At 33.7% G+C, this 19,190-nt stretch overlaps 4 protein-coding genes across 6 annotated transcripts; 2 read left to right on the top strand and 2 right to left on the bottom strand.

Annotated features, from left to right (window-relative positions):
• Nucleotides 1–35: 35 nt before the first annotated feature.
• LOC140056751 (vesicle-associated membrane protein-associated protein A-like) lies at nt 36–5,601 on the bottom strand. Its single transcript, XM_072102224.1, has 6 exons — nt 5,292–5,601; nt 4,976–5,128; nt 4,134–4,234; nt 3,723–3,926; nt 2,248–2,410; nt 36–1,084 (listed from the first exon to the last, which is right to left on the bottom strand). The coding sequence occupies exons 1-5, from the start codon at nt 5,362–5,364 to the stop codon at nt 2,291–2,293; spliced, it is 651 nt and encodes a 216-aa protein (XP_071958325.1). The 5' UTR covers nt 5,365–5,601; the 3' UTR covers nt 36–1,084; nt 2,248–2,290.
• A 155-nt stretch (nt 5,602–5,756) lies between these two features.
• LOC140056217 ((Lyso)-N-acylphosphatidylethanolamine lipase-like) lies at nt 5,757–11,226 on the top strand. 3 transcript variants are annotated; one of them, XM_072101511.1, is made up of 7 exons: nt 5,947–6,024; nt 6,105–6,250; nt 6,950–7,029; nt 7,771–8,301; nt 8,843–8,954; nt 9,619–9,805; nt 10,598–11,226. In XM_072101511.1, exons 2-7 carry the CDS (start codon nt 6,228–6,230, stop codon nt 10,688–10,690), a joined length of 1,026 nt encoding a protein of 341 aa, XP_071957612.1. In that variant the 5' UTR covers nt 5,947–6,024; nt 6,105–6,227; the 3' UTR covers nt 10,691–11,226. The 3 variants fall into 3 exon arrangements, with proteins under 3 accessions (XP_071957613.1, XP_071957611.1, XP_071957612.1); XM_072101510.1 differs by lacking the exon at nt 6,105–6,250 and having other exon boundaries at nt 5,789–6,024; nt 10,598–11,225; XM_072101512.1 differs by lacking the exons at nt 6,105–6,250; nt 8,843–8,954; nt 9,619–9,805; nt 10,598–11,226 and adding an exon at nt 8,413–8,827 and having other exon boundaries at nt 5,757–6,024.
• A 99-nt stretch (nt 11,227–11,325) lies between these two features.
• LOC140056219 (GEL complex subunit OPTI-like) lies at nt 11,326–13,698 on the bottom strand. The gene is made up of 4 exons (XM_072101513.1): nt 13,500–13,698; nt 12,964–13,067; nt 12,402–12,531; nt 11,326–12,136 (listed from the first exon to the last, which is right to left on the bottom strand). The coding sequence occupies exons 1-4, from the start codon at nt 13,614–13,616 to the stop codon at nt 12,095–12,097; spliced, it is 393 nt and encodes a 130-aa protein (XP_071957614.1). The 5' UTR covers nt 13,617–13,698; the 3' UTR covers nt 11,326–12,094.
• Nucleotides 13,699–13,807: 109 nt separating this feature from the next.
• LOC140056329 (WD repeat-containing protein 54-like) lies at nt 13,808–19,148 on the top strand. The gene is made up of 8 exons (XM_072101670.1): nt 13,808–14,065; nt 14,470–14,532; nt 14,860–14,926; nt 15,356–15,409; nt 15,747–15,954; nt 16,603–16,765; nt 17,255–17,323; nt 17,689–19,148. Exons 1-8 carry the CDS (start codon nt 13,844–13,846, stop codon nt 17,821–17,823), a joined length of 981 nt encoding a protein of 326 aa, XP_071957771.1. The 5' UTR covers nt 13,808–13,843; the 3' UTR covers nt 17,824–19,148.
• Nucleotides 19,149–19,190: the final 42 nt, after the last annotated feature.

Below are 19,190 nucleotides of genomic sequence, written 5' to 3'. Positions count from 1 at the left end.
ACAAAAATACATTGCATATCAACATTTTCAGCCTATGTACTGTACCCGATATTTGGAAATATTTACTTAAAATAAATACAGTACTACAATATATCATACTGTAGTTAGGAAAATAGTGAATATCTTAACAATGAAAAACTATGCCTAAATATACAATTTAAAAATTTGAAAAAAAAAAAAGAAGTAATAAATTCTATGAGGTATACTGCGATATTACACACATATTATGACCACCACATTATGTCTCAGCCCAACACAGAAATTGCTGAATTACAGTACAAAAACCAACCTCAAGGCAGTTTAATCTTGTACAGAAATCAATAAGTTTGTAGTGCTGTATTAAGAGGCTGCTCTTGTGGTTTCCATAAGTGATTCAAGGGCTGTATTAGTGATGAAGGACAGGGGGTGGAATGACCCAGAACACTGGAGTAATCCCCTACTAAGATGCACTGGGGGCACAAAAGGCAGTTTACACAGGACCTCCAGCTTTAAAGTCCTTATCTTATCTAAGAAAACTTGTTCTACCACCATAACTAACAATGTCGAGGAGTCTCTTCAACCTGTGTCGATTTCTATGGTTTGCAGTCTTAACTATTCTGAGGCCTACTTACGATCTAATGTATAATTAGTATTGGTAAAAGTTAAGGTAAATTGAGACATTCAAGATGAATTATATTTTTTTTTTAGTTTCGGAATAGGAAAAAATTTGGTGTGACTGAGCCTAGCATCCAGCCTTCATTTAACGAGGGCTTGGATATGAACATCTTCTCTAGCCAGTGAAGCAGGATAAGCTCCAACTAAGACTCTACTAAACACCACCGGATATCTACAGTATCAATGCCTACATAATATTTTACCAAGTAAATATTTTAATTTTAATTTACTTGGGGTGGGACCTGTTAGGTTAGAGAAACTCAAATTAAAAGTAAAATGCTTTATTTCTAATGTATATTTACTTTTAAAAAATACAAACGATGATAACTTCTTACATAAAGTTATTGGTTTGGGTCTCCTGCGTACCAAATTACACGCCGTTACACCAATGAAATAGAAGATGCCATTTTAATAATATAATACCATCCTTCTGCAAAAAAAATTTGAAATATCACTCTAGCAGGGATATTAGGTTTGGTAGAAGAAAGGCCTCAAAATCATTTTTAAGCTGGATGTGGAAGGCTTTAAAGGTGGGTTCCCCGTCACACCTCATATGTGGGTATCCTTTTCCACTTGTGTCCTCACTCAAGTGAGTGACAGTACAAAGAACAAAAACAGCTGTATTGTCCCCCTGAAAACAATTTTTTTTTCTTTCACATTTAGTTTTTGATATGCCATTTCCAAAAAACTGAATCGAAAACAAATTTAAAGCAAAAAATAGTCAAAATGGCTGCAGCCAATAAGTTTTTGGTTGAATTTAACCTTTTTATTAATCTTCATTTTTCATGTTTTTGGGGGACAATACATCTTTAACAATTACCAAGCAGTAGCAACTTTCTTTATCCAAAATATTAGATAAGAAGACTACACACTAATAAAATCAAAGCTCAAAACAAATACCACAATAGTGATGCTCTTAGTCTCACCCACAGCTTTGACAATTGACAAAATCAGATACGCCAGTTTTACCCATACCCAGTATGTTAGTGTGCCATGTAATACTCCTGGACACAGTATTTAATAGAGATAACCTAAAAAACTGTGTACAACATGTGGTTCATCATCATAAATTGAAAAAACAATCTTATAAAATAATGGTTTCTTCAAATTAGAAAACGATACAAATTTACCATTAGGATACCTTACATCCTTTTTCAATGCATACTATAGTGGTGGTCCGTCGGGAGACAATGGTTATAGCTTTATGGCTGGCATTTATCAATCTTTTTTCTTTGGATAGTTAAGTAGTGTTTAAGTTTAAAAATCTCATTTTAAACCAGTTTTTTTTTATCGAAAATATTTTTCTTCGGTTATTTTGAAAAATGATATAAACAAGTTATGATTTTTTTGCTAAGCAAGTTTAATAAATCTGATCCCAGAAACATATATTATATGTAAGCATTGTAGGTTCTCAGTGATATCTGCCCAGTACCTGATAGGAATATTAACATTAACTCATTTCTCATTTGTGATGTTGGATACCAAATATTGTTTTGATACTGGAGAAATCTAGATACATCTTGAAAATAGAACTAGAAAAGATGCCCAGCAAACTTTCACTGAAATGATAATAAATTAGATTATATAATTTACCTTTTCATTTTCAAGCATGTAAACATGAAACCTTGTGCTGAAGTCACTTCATATTATTGGTGTCTCTGATTGTCACAAGTGAGTGTATTGTGTCTGACAGTCCCCTTTTCTGTAGAGAATTTTTCCAATCACGTGTCATGATGTAACTATCATTATGACCACTCTATAGTAGAGGCACGCATGCATTAGTGGCTTGATTTATTAGTTGACAGGGCAGTGGCGTAATGGCTATGAGCACTCACTGGCTAACCCAGGGCTCCTGAGCTTAAGGGGCCCCTGAGCTGAGCAGGCCCGTAGCCAGGGGGGTTTTTGGGGTTCGGGCGAATTCCCCTTTTTGCGCGAACCCCCCTTTTACCAGCGAACCCCCCTTGAAAAACAAAGGCCCCACTTCAAAAATCGTGCAATTAATTATCAATTATAGCAGATTTTTTGGTCATTTTACTTCTATTGACTATGTTTAAATCGTGTAAGTGTACTAAAAAAAGTGTACTATATAATTTCTCTGCATAACTCAGATTTTAGTAGGTAAAAATGTCTTTGTAACCTGACAACCAAACCTCCCATTTAATTCTTTTCTTTTTAAATGAATGTTTAAATTTAATTATCTCAGTAAATGTTGTTCAGTCCAATTTGGTCAAAATGAAGCCTGTTTTAGATAACTGTAATAGATTTTTTAATATCCAAATTAAGTGTAAAATTAAGTGCCTACTAATATATATCAAAGAATATATTCATACATTAGTGGCTTGATTTATTAGTTGACAGGGTAGTGGCCTAATGTCTATGAGCACTCACTGGCTAAACCCAGGGCCCCTGAGCTTAAGGGGCACCAATGCAACTACCCAGCGTTGGAGTGCTAAACCAGGGGCATTTTCCACCTGTGTTATGCCACTGTAACGGGCTGCATAGCCAGTCCTAATACTTGAATAACATGTGTCAGTGATTGATTATTTAAGAGGATCAGTAGGGGAAGGAGCAGGGCCTAAAAATGCTAAAATGGTAGTACTGAACCTATCATACTAGAACATACAGTATCATTTTTTCCACAAACCCCTAATTATATGCTTCTCCATTTTCTATATAAATCTACAAGTTTCATTCGCACCATTAGGTAGTTTATCAAAGCCGTATTATTAGCAGATTCCAAATGTGGCACATCCAAACGAAATCAGACATAATTTAAGAATTGGTAAAGTTAAATAACAGGAAATGACAATTACGAACACAAATTCGCACTTTCATTACATAAATATTATTCTATTATTATGCAGAACTTTTATTAACAACAACCCATTGGAACACTTTCAATTTAAACATATAACATGATAGGTTTTATGTTGTTCTATTATTTTCTGTAAAAAAGTGTAATTTTTCAGCCTTTTTATTGTTTTTGGCTGTTTTACAAATCTACCTATGCGACTATACTGTATTTGATTTCGTTTGCATAGTGTGTCACAAATTATGTTTCTTTATACCTTTTCTTTTTCAAGCATTGTAATTTTATGCTTTAAATGTGAAATCTCCTCCTGAAGCTGCTTTGTGTCTTTGATCGTAGCACTTTCTGCTGCTTTTGGTGAGGATGCGGCTGGAACTGTTGTGGCTGAGATTGGCATCTCAAATACACTTAGTAGTTTGTAGCTGTGGCCGTTAATAAATGATTCTGCTGCTGAATATTTCCACTAGAAAAAAGAACATTTAATAACAGAATATTTTTAAAATCATTTTTATAACTTTACTGATACAGTATTCCACAAGCAAAATTACTTACCAAGATTGAATAGTTAGCAGAAGTAACCATAACAACATGAATTGCCTTTTCTTTTATGATATAACAATGCTCACTATATTTTAAAGTTATAGCCTAACCCAGTGCGTACAGTACTTACAACTGTTTCTTGGTCAAATTCTCCTGGGGGCGCTGTCATGGCTTGTACCATGAACTTGTGTGGTCTTTCTTGGGGATCATATTCAAATGGTTGTAACATCACTGAAATAAAAGTTTTGCATCCGTTTTGAAATAAAGTTGTTATTATTACAGTCAACTCTCCTAATACTGTACTCTCTGAAAACCAGAAACTCTCTCAAAACCTGACTTTTCTCCAAAATCAAAAATATCCCAAATTCCTCTTTACAATTAAATACACATTCTGAATACAAGACTTTCCAGAAAACGAGACATATTTGGCTGGCCCAACTATTATTATATAAAAAACCTTCATGTGTGAGTAGGAGGAAGGCTTAGAAAATAGCTCAGTTGTGTTGTGGGTATTTTCTGAAGATTTTAAATTGCGTATAGGGAGAGCTATTGACTGTATATTGACTTATAAATAAACTCTTGCTCTTAAGAACTTTGATATTTATTTGCTAAGAACAAATTTCATAAACAGAACATTTTCTATCACTGTAGAGATTTATTTTCTTATAATACTGAATTTTAGGCAAACTATAGTTTAAGCACTCTTTTGTCTATAGTACCTACAGGGTAACAGGCTAACATAGTAATAGTCTGTCAAAAGAGGGGAGCATCATGATGTGCCCCAAGCAGGGTCCAGAGGCTAAGCTTTAAAATATGTCGAAAAAGGCTAAAAACACCTGATGCCTCCAGCTAGCGATGTAGGGCCACTAGGGGCCAGGCCTATGTCATGTGTTACACCACTGTTATGATTATTAATCCATGGATAAAATAAGACAGTTCGGATAAAGTTAGTCTTTTTTCAGGGTTGCTTACCATTGACCGTTATATCCTCTTCAGCCTCCAACACACCTTTGTTAGGCCTAACACAGTATCTCCTAGGAGCTGTTGTCTTGATATTGAAGCATATGTTACTGTTTGTTGCATTCTTCAGATGTAATTCTGATGTTACCACATCAGTAAATGGACCTGTAAAAGAAGTCTTTTTAAGCAAAATCTTTTGCATTAACAAGGGTAGTCAAATTGCTTAGGCCTATAAAGCCTGGTTTAAGCCTACTAGTACTTACCCTACTGATTGAGTAGGCCTAGCCTAAACTAACCACCCTAAAAAGCCTTAGTGCTTTTTACTTACCTTTAAAAGTTAATTCTGTTGGTGGAGCAATTATCAGCAATGTCCCTGGTGCTGTAGGCTTAATATCGGACATTTTCTCTATCTGTTCTGTTTGACTTTTACTATAATATAGATTTTTCTATAATATAAATAAAAATAGATTCTATAGGCCTAGCTCAACTGTACTCATGCATGTAAAACCAGCCTCGATTTCAAAACCAGTGGATCGATCGCGCGGGTTTTCCTTCTTTCCCAGCACGTGGCAGCACAAAAAGTTAGTCACGAACGAAGTTGAAATCGAGGCGCTGTGGTGATGAGCAAGAAACTTTTGGAAGTTGTCAGAGTCTTATCAAAGATCTAAAAAAATGTATACTATTGCTCAAAAACATTAACAGATAAGGATTGTGAGTTCCGAATGTTACTAAACTAAACCTCATTGACCTCTTTTCTTTTTTTCTTTTTGAATGTTAAATAATTTAATTATCTCAATAAAATATTTTCAGATCCAATTTGGTCAAAATTAAGCCTGTTTTAGATAAACCCTCGTAATATCCGAATTAGGTGTAAAAGGAAGTGACTAATATATCAAAGAATATTATTTGAGTTTTCAATAACCGCCACATGACTACAGAAATTGCTGAGTCACCTACTAAAAAATGGAACATTCCAGTAGTGTCAAAACTTAAATCAACATGGCATCGGCAGCACAATCCTGTACAGAAAGCAATGAATTGCAGTTGGATTCAAGGGATAAGTATGTACTTATAAATAAACTATTTATGATCTATAATTTCAAGTAAATGGTGACCTTCAAGATGTATCATTTTGTTTCAGTTTCTGGAAGCTGGAATAGACAAATGAACCTGGGCCTAACTAGCCTAGTCTAACTAAGTGTGCTACTGACTGTAGCTAGAGTCTCAGAGTTTTGGGCCTGCCCTGGCCTTGGGTCATAATCATATGATCAGTGAACTTCTAGCCAGGTAGGATACACCCCTGACTGCAGTGTTAAACCATTAGTTGCTTCACCTAGCATGTCCTAGAGTTAGACCTGTTAGTAAGTGAACATAAGTATAGACTTGAGGGCGCCGACTTGAGCACACTTCTTACCAGAAAAAATAAAATATTTAAATTTAAAATTGTATTTAAAAAAACGCATAGGCTAAAGTATCCATACTTCAAAAACTAAAGGTACGGTAATTATAAATTGCATTCCTAAAACTTGACTTAAATATAAAACTCGTTCCTAAATTTAAAAAAACCTAACCCTCTAAAATACTCTCTCTAAATTAAAAACTAAAAAAAGTAAATAAAAAAGACGTCAAGTAGAGAATCAAACCTCCAACCTCTTAAGCCAGAGCCTCATCACAAGGCCACTAAGCCATACAGCTGGCTTGCCAGAGCCTCATCACAAGGCCACTAAGCCATACAGCTTGCTTGCCAGAGCCTCATCACAAGGCCACTAAGCCATACAGCTGGCTTGCTGAAGATCATTGCAATAATTTGATTTAACATTATCATGATTATCTTACATAGCACCCGCTGTAATTACCGTACCTTTAGTTTTTAAAAGTATGGATACGGTACTGTATCTTTAGTCATAACGTTTAAAAAATGCAATGTAAAAAAAAAGTGAATGGTCGTACAGTACATCGTACATTTTGTATTTTCTTACATAAAAGTTATTGGTTTGGTGGATGGTTACGCTGGGTACCAACATCAAACGAAATGTTGCGTGCTGCTGAAGAAAAGATATTAGGATGTAAGTAAAAAATTGATTCCTATAATATATCAGGAAAGGGGGAAATACAATGGGATTGGGTATTGGTGTGCAGTTGTTGCAAACAAGATATAGAAATTTAAAAAAAAATAAAAATCACATGGGAAAGTAAGTATAATGCCAATACTAGGACGCAACTGAGTGAGTGAGTGGCCGAGCGGTTAAGACTGGAACCGTAATTACGTAGCCATAACATCGGCAGGGGTTCGAGGCTCACTCACTCCATGGTTCTGGTGGTAGAACGAGTCTTCTCAGATAAGGACTAGAAACCGTAGGTCCAGTGTACACATCTAGCTCGTGTGCACTTTAAAGAACCTAGTACATCTTTCGAGACGAGTAGGGTGTATTACCCAGTGTGTATTAGTACATCACAGCCACTGATCACCAACTGGGTCCTCTGGGAGACCAGTCTTTGACCAGGGAGATACATCTCCCTGCTTTGACTGAAGAGGTTACCCAGTATAAATATATATTTCAATCAATTCAATCAATCAACGTAACGACATAAACGAGTTGACCATTGACAATCGACAGTTCTAAATATCTATCGTTTATAATGTTAAAATTACTTTTGTTGCGCTTACGCCCGGAGGTTATGGAAATTTTCCTGGTTGGGATTTGTTAGTTGGAATTATAGTAAATCAATTTGTTTTTGGCTAGAGGGATAATTCTCTTCTTTTCTTGATACAAATATAGTGTTAAAATATTTATTTCTTATTACAGATGTAAGAAATACATACAGAAGTTGGTTTGTTAAAACAAAAAGTGGTGACAGAATCCGGACCATCTTCATGAACAACTCAGAATCAGACGACAAAACACCTATTGTTCTTGTTCATGGCATGGCCGGTGGAATTGGATTGTGGGTGCAGAATCTAGATGCTCTTTCAAATGTGCGGCCTCTATATGCATTTGATCTGATTGGTTTTGGTCGTAGTACACGTAGGAAATTTCCGTCCAATGCTGATGATTCGGAAAAGGAATTTGTGAATTCAATCGAGGAATGGCGAGAGGAAGTCGGGGTTGATAAAATGATACTGGTCGGTCACAGCCTAGGGGGATTTTTGTCGTATTCGTACAGTATACATTACCCAGAACGTGTCAAGCATTTAATTCTTGTTGATCCATGGGGATTCCCCGAGCGGGACGTAGACTTTTACGAGAAGCATGATTTTCCATTGTGGTTAAAAGTTGTGCGACAGATAATGATAACATTTAACCCTCTTTCTGGTTTACGAGCAGCTGGTCCATTTGGTAAGAAAGATTTTATTTCATATGCATCCAACAGCGAGTAAATCAGCAATTACAGGATGGATAAACTATTTTTTATTATTTATCATGCTTATAAATGCATTCTCATTTGAGGCTTAGGGAGTGGAGTTGAAAGAGTTGTGAGTTACGGTAGGATTGAACCCTGGGATTGGAAGGAAGGCATGTTAACCACCAAGCTACAGCTCCACTACTGTTCCATAGCTACAGTTTTACTACCCAACCTAACAGATCCAGTACCCAAGCTACAGCTCCATTACTTGATTTGTTTAAATTAGGCTGGTTGGGATATATAAGCATATGATAAAATATCTTTTTTATTTTTTTTTACCTGCTGAAAAAACAAGGCTATTATACAGTGATTCTTAATAACTTAAAGGTATACAATCTATATTAAAAAACAACAGCAGTATTAATTATTGGGATATAAACTGGTTGAGCCACTGTGCCACGGCTCAAATATAGATCATCTTTTAAGAATATTGAGCTGTTCACATGCCACTGAACCTTGCTACCTCATTTTCAGGGCAGTACCTCATACACCGTCTTAGACCTGACATTGGTAGGAAATTTGCATCTGTTGACAATGAGAATATGATCAGCAAATACATTTACCACTGCAATGTACAGGACCCAAGGTCAGTATTTTAAGGTAGTTACAAGTTATGATTCTAGGGCATGTCACACAGTTAAACTTTGAAGAGTTGTGTTTAAGAATATATTCTTCGGCGGGCTTTGTGATTAAAATTAGATTCAAAGATTCAGGAAATTTTTAGTGGTCCACTTTTTCATGGATTTGAAATTAGATGACCAGTACAAGCAAAGCAAGTAGTCAGATGGCCATCAACATTATAATAATAATAAAAATAATACCACATTTGTATAGCACCCTTTTCATAAGTAATCATGCTCAAAGGCACTCTACAAGCATTATTACCCCAGTCATCAAACACGTATGGAAACATACTCCCATAATTTTATAATAATTTTATTTAAGATAATTTAGTACTGTAATTTGGTTTTAAAAGAACTTCACCGGGTAATGCAACTAGTCCTCACTGCTATGTGTCTTGATCTAACTGGGTACCCATTTTATACACCTGGGTGGGGAGAGGCAAATGTAAGTAAAGTGCCTTACCTAAGGATACAAGCAATGCGGCACACCACGACCTCACGATGGGTAATCCAGCATCCACCACACTGCACCACACGCCCTTACAACATTCTACTGTAAGTCATGTGTAATCATCATTTTATTATTTTTATATCTACATTATAAAATTACTACAATTTTGTTTGCAGTGGTGAGGTGGCTTTTAAGTCTCTGCAAGATGGCCTGGCATGGGCAGTGAATCCAATGATCAATCGTGTTATGCAACTCAATGAAACGATTCCACTAACTGTGCTGTATGGCTCAAAATCGTGGATGGACACGAAGATCGGTCATTCCATTAAGTACCTCCGCAAAGAATCAAAAGTTACAGTAGAGGTAGTGTAGTATGATTTCTTATATGTAAAAAATGATGGGTCTTGGTAGTCTTTTGAATGTTAAGGTGAGTGTACAGCATTGTGCTGTAGCCATAGAATCGGCATCAGTTCAAGGCTCTATTGACCATAGTTTTCATGGTAAAACAAGTCTTCTCAGATAAGCTGAAGGGCCAGTGCACATATCTGCATCTTGTACAACTTACTTTAAAGAACCCAGTACAGTACATCCTTAATCTCAAACCCTGTCCACCTAGCTATTGTACTGTGGCTATCGTTTATCCATAAAAGGTTTAATCCAGTTTTTGAATTAAATAATAATTATCATCAAACAAATATATTGAAAACCACTTTTGAAATTTACTGATGCAACAGTTAAACTAAATTTGTTTTTTTTTCAAATTTTTTTTATTTTTTATATATTTTCTCTATTATTTTGATTACTCTTTGGCTTTACTTTATTATGTTAATGATATTTCCAATTAAGCGTGGTTCCCACTAGCGACGCAACACAAGGCCGTAAAGCAACGCAAGTGAATTGACCAATCACATGCGATGGCTTATTCGCTTGTGATTGCTAACTGTCTATAACTTCGCTTGCCATTGGTTAAAACACTTGCGTTGCGTTTACGTCCTTGCGTTACGTTATAGTGGGAACCAAGCTTTACTGTACCACTTTGAAAATCAGTGCACTAGTACTGAAAGTGCCTGAAGAATAAAGAAAGAATAAATAAATTAACAATGTTTTGTTTATTTGTGACCCTTGTCACTTAAGATATACACATTTTTCTTACAGATTGTACAAGGAGCAGGTCACCATGTTTATGCAGACAAACCAGAAAGTTTCAACAAAATTGTTCAAGATATATGCAGAGAAATACCAGATTAAGACATAAATGATTTTTCAAGATAGGATAATTTAGCTTGTGCAATTTTAAAAAATTATGTGTGCCGAATAGCTGGCATATGAACTGAAGAGGTCCTTTATATGGCGCACAATGTCCAATAAGCAAGTTGAAAAAAATAATGTTCAAATTTACAAGTTTAAATATAAAAATCTGAATTCAACTTAACAATAAAATTTGGAAATTGGAAATGCAACGGTAACTCTTTACAGATTTATTGAAGATTTTTTTTTTTAATTGAAGCAATCTTGCAAAAGTATTAAGTACAATGGATATTTTATAATTATGCACAAACACTAGTTGATTTTACATAAAGCACCTGATGCAACAAAATAAATTTTATAATATTACTGCATTGCATAAACACATTTTAAATTCAATATGTTGAATAAATAAACCATAAATAATTTTAAACTGCTTTTAATTAATATAATTATTATGTATTTAATATGTGAATTTTGTATAAATATATAATTTCATAAATATAATCTTATTGGTGTATCATTTTGTAAGAGACGGACAGAAAGACATCATACTTTTCTCGATTACAGTACAAATACATAAATATTATAATGCTAAAACCAAATTGACAAGACAATGATTTAATGAGGAGACTGACTGTGTTTGTTACATTTTATTTACAGACTTGACTTGTGTCACCCATACACATTTATAAAACATTTACAAAAATTACCTCAGGTATGTAAATGTCTCATTTCAGACCAAATTCCTTATTTTGGTCCTGGATTTATTTCTTTTACAAATGAGTTACTGTACCACCATACATGTGACCACATCTTGCCGAGGGTAGCGCTTGGGGAGTGCCAAAACACTTTTTCATACCTATTTTTTACAGACTAATGCAATGTTAGCACTTCACTATTCCTGGAACCTGTGATGCAACATACATCCATAAATTCGATTTTTTTCTAATCTTGAGAAAGATCGATGTTAACTTAATTACAGATAGCTTGAAAAACATATCTAGTGTGAATCACAATTGAATAGCATACCAGATAACATACAGTACTGTTATATTTTAAAAACATTTTACACTTCAACATACTGTTTAATGGAGACAGCAAGTTCTCTCAATAGTTTAGTCTGTTCCACTCTTTTCTACACATAGTATTTTTGGTACAAAACTGGTTATTGTTTGTTCTAGTAGTCTAAAGCTCTGTCTACACTATCAAACTTTATGTGACAAAAAAATGTCATGTGCCCATATATGAACATTATGATATCATATCACTATCATATTTGGGTATATCACTATCATATTTGGCCGCATCAACCTTTTATTGTCAAACTAGTTTGATAGTGTAGTCAGGGCTTTACAGTTTGTACAAAATTTGGTTCGATTCCATTCCTGATTCAACTATGTGGTGTTATTCAAAATAAATAGCAGAGTACACTATAATCCATACAATCTGTAAACCAAGGAAAAATATTGTATTAACAAATTAGTCACTTAGGGAGTTTACACTCCTTAGTCCTTAGTTCATTAATTAAAAAAAAATGTTGATCTGTCAATGATGCGATAAGATAATAGTACAATTAGATTGTACTTTTAGCTTCAACATAAACCTAACTCTAACCCCAAGTCATATGAGGTATTTGTCAAAGGGGTATTAGTTGTAATGGGTGATGATTGTCCACATACAGTACACTGGAATTAGGTAGCAAAATACTTACTAAAAATAATGCAAATGACGTCATAAATCCTTCTTTAGTAAGTTCCCATACCCCTCCAAATTCTTCATCATCAATCTTTTGAAATCCCATGAAGTAAACGTATAAAATTCCAGCATTTATTGCACAAAACCTATAAAACATAGCAAGTACTATTTGTATTTATTGATTATATATTATTTTTTTCTAAACCGTATTCTGTTTACACATAGTAGTTACACATAAAATAATTCTAAATTGTGTGTTTATCAAACAATTCACTTTCACCAGTCAAATCAAAATGAGACTCATTTGCCCTTTTTCATTGGCATTTTTTTTGTTAGCCATGGGCTAATAATCATTTTATAGTAGTGGTTTATTATTTTACAATGATAATGTCATTGATGTTACAACAAGCAATTTGTAAATCAAAAATTCAGACTAGAATTAGACTAGATGTCTAGGTTTTTTTTTAAACAGTGTATTGTGCTACATAGCCGTTTGTAGTTGTTTTTATTACATTGATAATCTGTATTGCCCATAATTTAAGAAAAAGCCAAATTTAGTACGGTAATTAAAAACTTACAATGCTAGACCAACTATTCCTTTCATTTGTACTGCACCCCATATTAAACCAAATATGATTCCTACAATTTGTCGTCCCCAATAAATTACATCCAGTAACTCGTCCTGCAAAAAAAAGGTTATGTTATTTAATAATGAGCTCTGTAAGGTACAAAATAAAATGTTTGAAGATTGAATGTAGGTAGGTAGACCTGGAACTAAAGGTTGGAACTAGTTGTCGTCTTTTCAAGCAAACTGAACTGAAAGGAATTAGTGTGTGAGCGCTTATTATGCACATAACACGACAGTAGGTGCTGTATGTACCAGTTTGTGTATGCTTAACATATCATGGCACGATTTTTTTTAACTCAATCAAAACTACCTATAATAATTAATCAGTAACCCGTGAAATATATAACAAATTAAAACATTTGCTGGTAAGTTGTGGCTAGGCCTACACTATGTAAGTCGACATGGTAAAATGCCCACTACGTTGGGCGTTTCACAGCAAGCATCGTGCGGCGGTGCGGCTAGCTAGAAAAACAAGTGTAAAAATACCTTATCTGGCCATTCTGACCCACTTGTGAATGCCCTTTTCCATACAGATGGTACTGATGGCAGTTCTGGTTCGGTTTTACTACTTTTTGATTCTGGTTTTCTTCTCTGAGTTGCCATTTTTAGCAAATGAAAATTAAATAGAAACGATAAAAAACGTGAAACGTGTTTTTAAGAAATAATGTCGATTGTAAAATGTATTTGTTATGGGAACACTCACGATATGATCGTTTTGTTCCATTAATATTTTCATGTTTACATTTACAATAATAGAGGGCGTACTCACAATTTCTTGCAATAACAACTGTTGTTTTAAGAAAAATTTATGCTTATCAAAATTGTCTAAAATGTATAAACGCGAGAAATCTATTCAGCTAAAAACAAGTGCGTCTTTGCTTTATAATAATTTAAGCATCTACTCAGTTCCTCAAAAGAACATAGTAAGCTATGCTGTTGTTCACAAATCGGCTGTAAACATTGCGACTTCGTCAAGCGATACAGCAAACATTCACCATCGGGAAGTTCACTGTAAAGAAGCCTCAAATTCATCGAATTCTCTCATTTTGCAAGTAAGTTTTCGTTTGAGTGTGTCCATAGATGCCATTATGATGAAACGTTGATTTATTTTTTATTGTTTGCTGTATCTTGTTGATAGGCAATAGACTTATTTGTGAAAATCAATGTTTCTATAAATTGTATTCACACGAATCTAATTAAATTATGATAATGTGTACAATTTCCATGGTAACAATGCATAATGTTTTGTATAATAATGGGTCAATCTATACTAGGTAGGCCTATAACATTACATAGTGCATTGAGTCAAGAGTTTCTAGTGTAACTACAGAAGTTAAATTTACATTTTAAACATTTATAAAATTAAATATGATTCTCTTTTCATTTCAAGTTAAATGTGTACGTACAGCATGTAGCTTTAAATTGTTATTTCTTTTTATTTCCTTATATATTTTAGGCTAAATTTTGTGAATTATCATCCAGAACGCTTCTTGTAATATGTTCACAGAAAGGTTTACAGGTAAGAGGATCACAGATCAATTCCAAAACCTTTTTTTTCAAAGTAAATTGTTATTATATCATTTAATAACCAGCAGATACTATTTTATCCATTGAAGAACAATGTCAACAATTTAGATGTGAAAGATTCTTATGTTAATTTATTTTTTAGTTTGTATTGTTTGTTGGTTTACTAAATAAATAAATACATTTAGACTTACCAGAAATTGAGAGTTAATTTTTCAGTTTTGAATAAAGTTATATATTATAAAGAAAAAATGTGTCACTCATGTTTAATGTCAATTCCCACCATACACATTCAAATTTAAATTTATTTGAATAATTTCAGATGTTTGAACCAGATGGCTCAGCAATGGTGTTTTGGCATGCACTAGCTGGTAGTGATAGTAAAAATGGTAGCTTTTTCATTGTACATTTCATTTATTAATTTTAATTTCCATTTATATATATTTTGTAACAGGACAGGGGGTTTCTACTTAAAGTTATGCTTCCGAGATTTCCTCCTTTCCATTCTTTTTTTGTCTTTTGTACTATGCTTATTTATGTATGCTTATGAATGTGTATGATGAATGGAAATAAAGAAAGAATGACATTCATAATTGATTATTATATTAATAGTATGCAGAACAATAACCACCAAAACTTTACAATGTTCAAAGGGAAGGGGTCCTAGTCTGATCATTTTGGTCTTGTTTATCAACTCCTCAATTCATAAATATAAAAGAATGGCAGTCGAAATGAACGGAGGCTCATATGCACTCTGTGACCCTAGTCAGGACTTTACAATAGTTGTTAAAATTAACAATTATTTTTTACTTTTGCAGGAATAATATTCACAAGGGGAATTGCTGCTATACATGAAAATTACATTGCTGTTGGTAAGACAATGATTTAGCATCCTGTGTTAAATATATGATATATGAATAATATGAAAAAAATGCATTAATAAAATTATATCCTATAAATAAGATATAAAATGTTTGGTTTGCATAAACTATGCTTGGTGGTAACACAAAAGACTGGAAAAATCTCAGCATTTTGCCTCCAAAAAAGTGTCTGCTTTAATACAGGGAAATACCGAATGCACTGATTAGATAGGAAGAATGAACATTCTTCAATGCAGGGAGGTTCAACAAAAGAGGAAAAGTTCCTGTCGTCCCAAGATTAAATAGATAATAGCACTATTCAGAGCTGATGAATATTTATTACATTTAGGTGCATCATCCGGGATAATTCTAATATTCTCCATTCCATCACGAGGAACCAATGTCGCTTTACAAGAGATGCCTACTGGCCACAACTGCATGGTACTGGATTTGGCCAGTGAGGGCAGTACACTAGGAAGCTGTGACGATTCTGGCACCATTATATTATGGCAGTCGGGACAGAGGTTTAAAACAACGCTACGCATCAATGGTTCTGGGTAATGTTTTTCTTTGTTTTATTAATTGAGAATAGGAACTCGTTTATAGCCCATGGGCTATTTGGAAGGCATTAATGAATATTAAAATTGGTCAAATAAACATAATGTTACATTCATTGCATACACTTCTGTACAGTAATAAGAAAGATATCCATCTCAGGCCGGTCCTCCTAAACACCAAGCCCTAATCAATTAGTGTAAATTACACAAAATAGTGTTAATTGCATTTTCATCAATAAAATCATACTTTTGAGGCGATTTTGGCTTAAAAAATGTTAAATAATCGATAATGTACAATACATATGATGCCAAATACAATGTTGACATGATTATTAAAACATAGATTTTGGTACCCTTGTGTATGGATGTGTGCAAAATGGCAATAACAAACACTCTCTCTTAAGCTTTGTCTACACTATCAAACTAGATATGACATCATTATGTCCATATACATGGGCACATCACTATTTTTTTGTCACATGAAGTTTGATAGTGTAGACAGAGCTTTATGATATACTGTAAATGCTTTTCAGGCAACTGTTATTGGTTGTTTTGGGCAAGTTAAATAAATGAATTAAAGAGGATGACTTGTGTGACAGATAAATAAATAAATAAATTATATCACAACCATATATATTTATTTTATAGCATGGCCTGTACATCTCTATGCTTATCGGGCAACTCGGTTATTGGTGGCTTTGGCTCAGGTCACATACGTATATTCAACTCCACAACAGGGAACATGCAAACCGAAATATGCGCACACACTAAATGGATCAACGCTATTGATATTGCACCCGAGAGTAACTTGGTAACATTGTCTTTTTTGGATGATTTGTAAATTTTTGATTTCACAGTAAACCATGTCATAAAATTAAGATTAATAATAAGATTTGTTAAGCGCACATATCCACCAAAGTGCTCAAGGCGGAAAACCAAAGGAATCTAGTCCGTAAACATAAAAAACTACCAAATCTAGACAAACCCACATAACTGAATTCCGTTTCCGTGCACAGACCATCTAGTACATAACTCACAGGTGTTCTTAGTTATGTAAGCATCTAACTAGACAATATAAACCTAAATGTAAATATTGTCAAAAGCATTCAAAAGCACTGAGATTTGTCATAAACGAAAAATGTCGCCCGACCAGTGTCTAGAAAACTGAGATCTAGAATGCAAGATGCAAGTTTTCTTGACACGTAATTACTGCAATGTAAACACAAGTAATTGTACTATATATACTATGTATGATGTAAACTAATTATATTTATAATTTCTATTTATATTTTATATGTAGCTTCTGACAAGTAGTGAAGATTCGTTCGTTCGTCTGTGGAGTTTACAAGAAGATAGTAAAAATGTAAAGGTACTAGTATTTCTAGTTAATAAATTAGAAGATAGTTTATTAATATTAAAAAATGGCCTAATATGGTACAGTACATTTTACAAAAATACATAATGGGACAGACAGAATCATTAGGTTATATGAAAATAAAGAGGCCTGTATATTGGATTCATCATTAATGACCACGATTTCCTCCTGAAAACTGGGGTTGCTTGAGACAAAACAGATAGACATGTGGTGGCTGACCAAGAGGATAGACACTACATTTACATTACCTTACCTGCTAAGGTAAATAATGAGATGACCTAACAGAATGACATTACTGTTTCATCAGATAAAAGCTATTCTTGTCATTGTAAAATTATCTGAATTTTCTTTGTTTTCAGGTTAATAATGAATTTTCAGAGTCGGTGACTGATCTTCAAATTTGTGGTGCAAAGTTTCTAAATCAAAGTGGAACCTCCTTCGCAGTAACTGGTTACGATTCCTGTGAAGTTATCCTATATTCTCAGAAATGTTAACAGATTTAAAAACAAAACAATTCTAAAGCACCTTGACGAAATTTGTACTATGGTGGTTATATTAGAGACTATTTGCATTGTTTTTGCAGAAATGATTTATGGCAAACAGAGCCAAATTTGACAAAAACTAAATATCAATTCAATTATTCTGCTGCTTTAATCATTAAGCAATGTTGAAGGCTAGACATTAAGGCTTGGTTCCTACTGGGATGCAACACAAGGACTAAGTGTAGTGCAAGCAATTTAACCCAAACTGTTGCTTGTCATTGGTCAATTCACTTGCATTGTGTCAACATCTTAGCGCACTAATTATAGACAGCACACACTACAGCCACCAGCCTCGCAATAAGTTTTACAGAAAGCTGTTGTGTAATAGAGCTAAATCGAACTAAATTCTGAATGACACATGATACACTCAGGTGTGCTATAATATACAAACAATAACATAATACATAATAATAATGTTTATGAGTATAAAAGAAAGAATATATCTTTAGTTGAAAGATTAACGGTGAATTCAACTACTGTATTTGGTTAGTTACAACTTTTACCATGCAATGGAACCTTAATATGGCACATGATATAAAATGTTTATGAGAATATATTTTCACGAGTTGAAAGATTGGCTGGCTGCGCATTCAACCACTGTGTTTGGTTGGTTTTTGGTTCCAACTGAGACAAGTGATGGATTATTTCGCCTGTCATTGGTCACTTCGCTGTGATACGTCTACATCCTTGTATTGTAATTCCATTGAGAACCTTGCTTTACTTTACACGAACAATGTTTAGGTACCATAAACTCAATCCAGGGTAATGATATTTGGCAAGAACAAAAGTATTTGTAATAGTTGTGTGTATTATGTAATATTAAATATATTGTAGTTTCTATGTTACAGTTTGTCGTGTGTGAAGTATTGTTCAATATTAAATGTAGTTACTGTAGTTTAAAAAACAAGTTTATGTATTTTAATATAAATCATGAATATTGATGTTTGCAATATAGTTATATACAATAGATTGAACATGAGCCAAGAAGTCGGCTTTTTGTGTGGGAAACTATTATTTAGTAAATGTTTTTTTAAATATATGAAGCAATAACTACTGTATTCTAATTTTTAAATAGAATAAGTATTTGCTATATAATATACAGTGTTGTTGAAAGCTCTGTCTACACTATCAAACTAGTTTGACAAAAAAGTGTGATGTGGCCAAATATGGTAGTGATATGACATCACCGTGTCCATATATGGGCACATCACATTTTTTTTGTCACATAAAGTTTGATAGTGTAGATAGAGCTTATTAAGACTATTATTTTTTGTTACTGGAATTATTAAAATTTAATTTCTATATAATATGCTGTCTGA

The sequence above is a fragment of the Antedon mediterranea genome, chromosome 8 (genome assembly GCF_964355755.1).
Source record: "Antedon mediterranea chromosome 8, ecAntMedi1.1, whole genome shotgun sequence".
Lineage (NCBI taxonomy): Eukaryota > Metazoa > Echinodermata > Crinoidea > Comatulida > Antedonidae > Antedon > Antedon mediterranea.
This window is presented reverse-complemented; position numbering and strand designations above follow the sequence as displayed.

Bases quoted from the DNA above. Each gene is read 5' to 3' on its own strand.
- LOC140056751 (XM_072102224.1), bottom strand. From the start codon at position 5,364: ATGTCCGATATTAAGCCTACAGCACCAGGGACATTGCTGATAATTGCT. The intron at 5,129-5,291 runs GTAAGTAAAAAG...CTTCTTTTACAG, and splicing joins AACAGAATTAACTTTTAAAG to GTCCATTTACTGATGTGGTA. The intron at 2,411-3,722 runs GTATAAAGAAAC...CCTCTACTATAG, and splicing joins CAATGCTTGAAAAAGAAAAG to AGTGGTCATAATGATAGTTA.
- LOC140056219 (XM_072101513.1), bottom strand. From the start codon at position 13,616: ATGGCAACTCAGAGAAGAAAACCAGAATCAAAAAGTAGTAAAACCGAA. The intron at 12,532-12,963 runs GTAAGTTTTTAA...TATGTTTTATAG, and splicing joins GGAATAGTTGGTCTAGCATT to GTTTTGTGCAATAAATGCTG. The intron at 12,137-12,401 runs GTAAGTATTTTG...CTTGGTTTACAG, and splicing joins CGTCATTTGCATTATTTTTA to ATTGTATGGATTATAGTGTA.
- LOC140056217 (XM_072101510.1), top strand. From the start codon at position 5,963: ATGGCATCGGCAGCACAATCCTGTACAGAAAGCAATGAATTGCAGTTG. The intron at 8,302-8,842 runs GTAAGAAAGATT...CCTCATTTTCAG, and splicing joins ACGAGCAGCTGGTCCATTTG to GGCAGTACCTCATACACCGT. The intron at 8,955-9,618 runs GTCAGTATTTTA...TTTTGTTTGCAG, and splicing joins TGCAATGTACAGGACCCAAG to TGGTGAGGTGGCTTTTAAGT.
- LOC140056329 (XM_072101670.1), top strand. From the start codon at position 13,844: ATGTATAAACGCGAGAAATCTATTCAGCTAAAAACAAGTGCGTCTTTG. The intron at 15,410-15,746 runs GTAAGACAATGA...TATTACATTTAG, and splicing joins TGAAAATTACATTGCTGTTG to GTGCATCATCCGGGATAATT. The intron at 17,324-17,688 runs GTACTAGTATTT...CTTTGTTTTCAG, and splicing joins AAGATAGTAAAAATGTAAAG to GTTAATAATGAATTTTCAGA.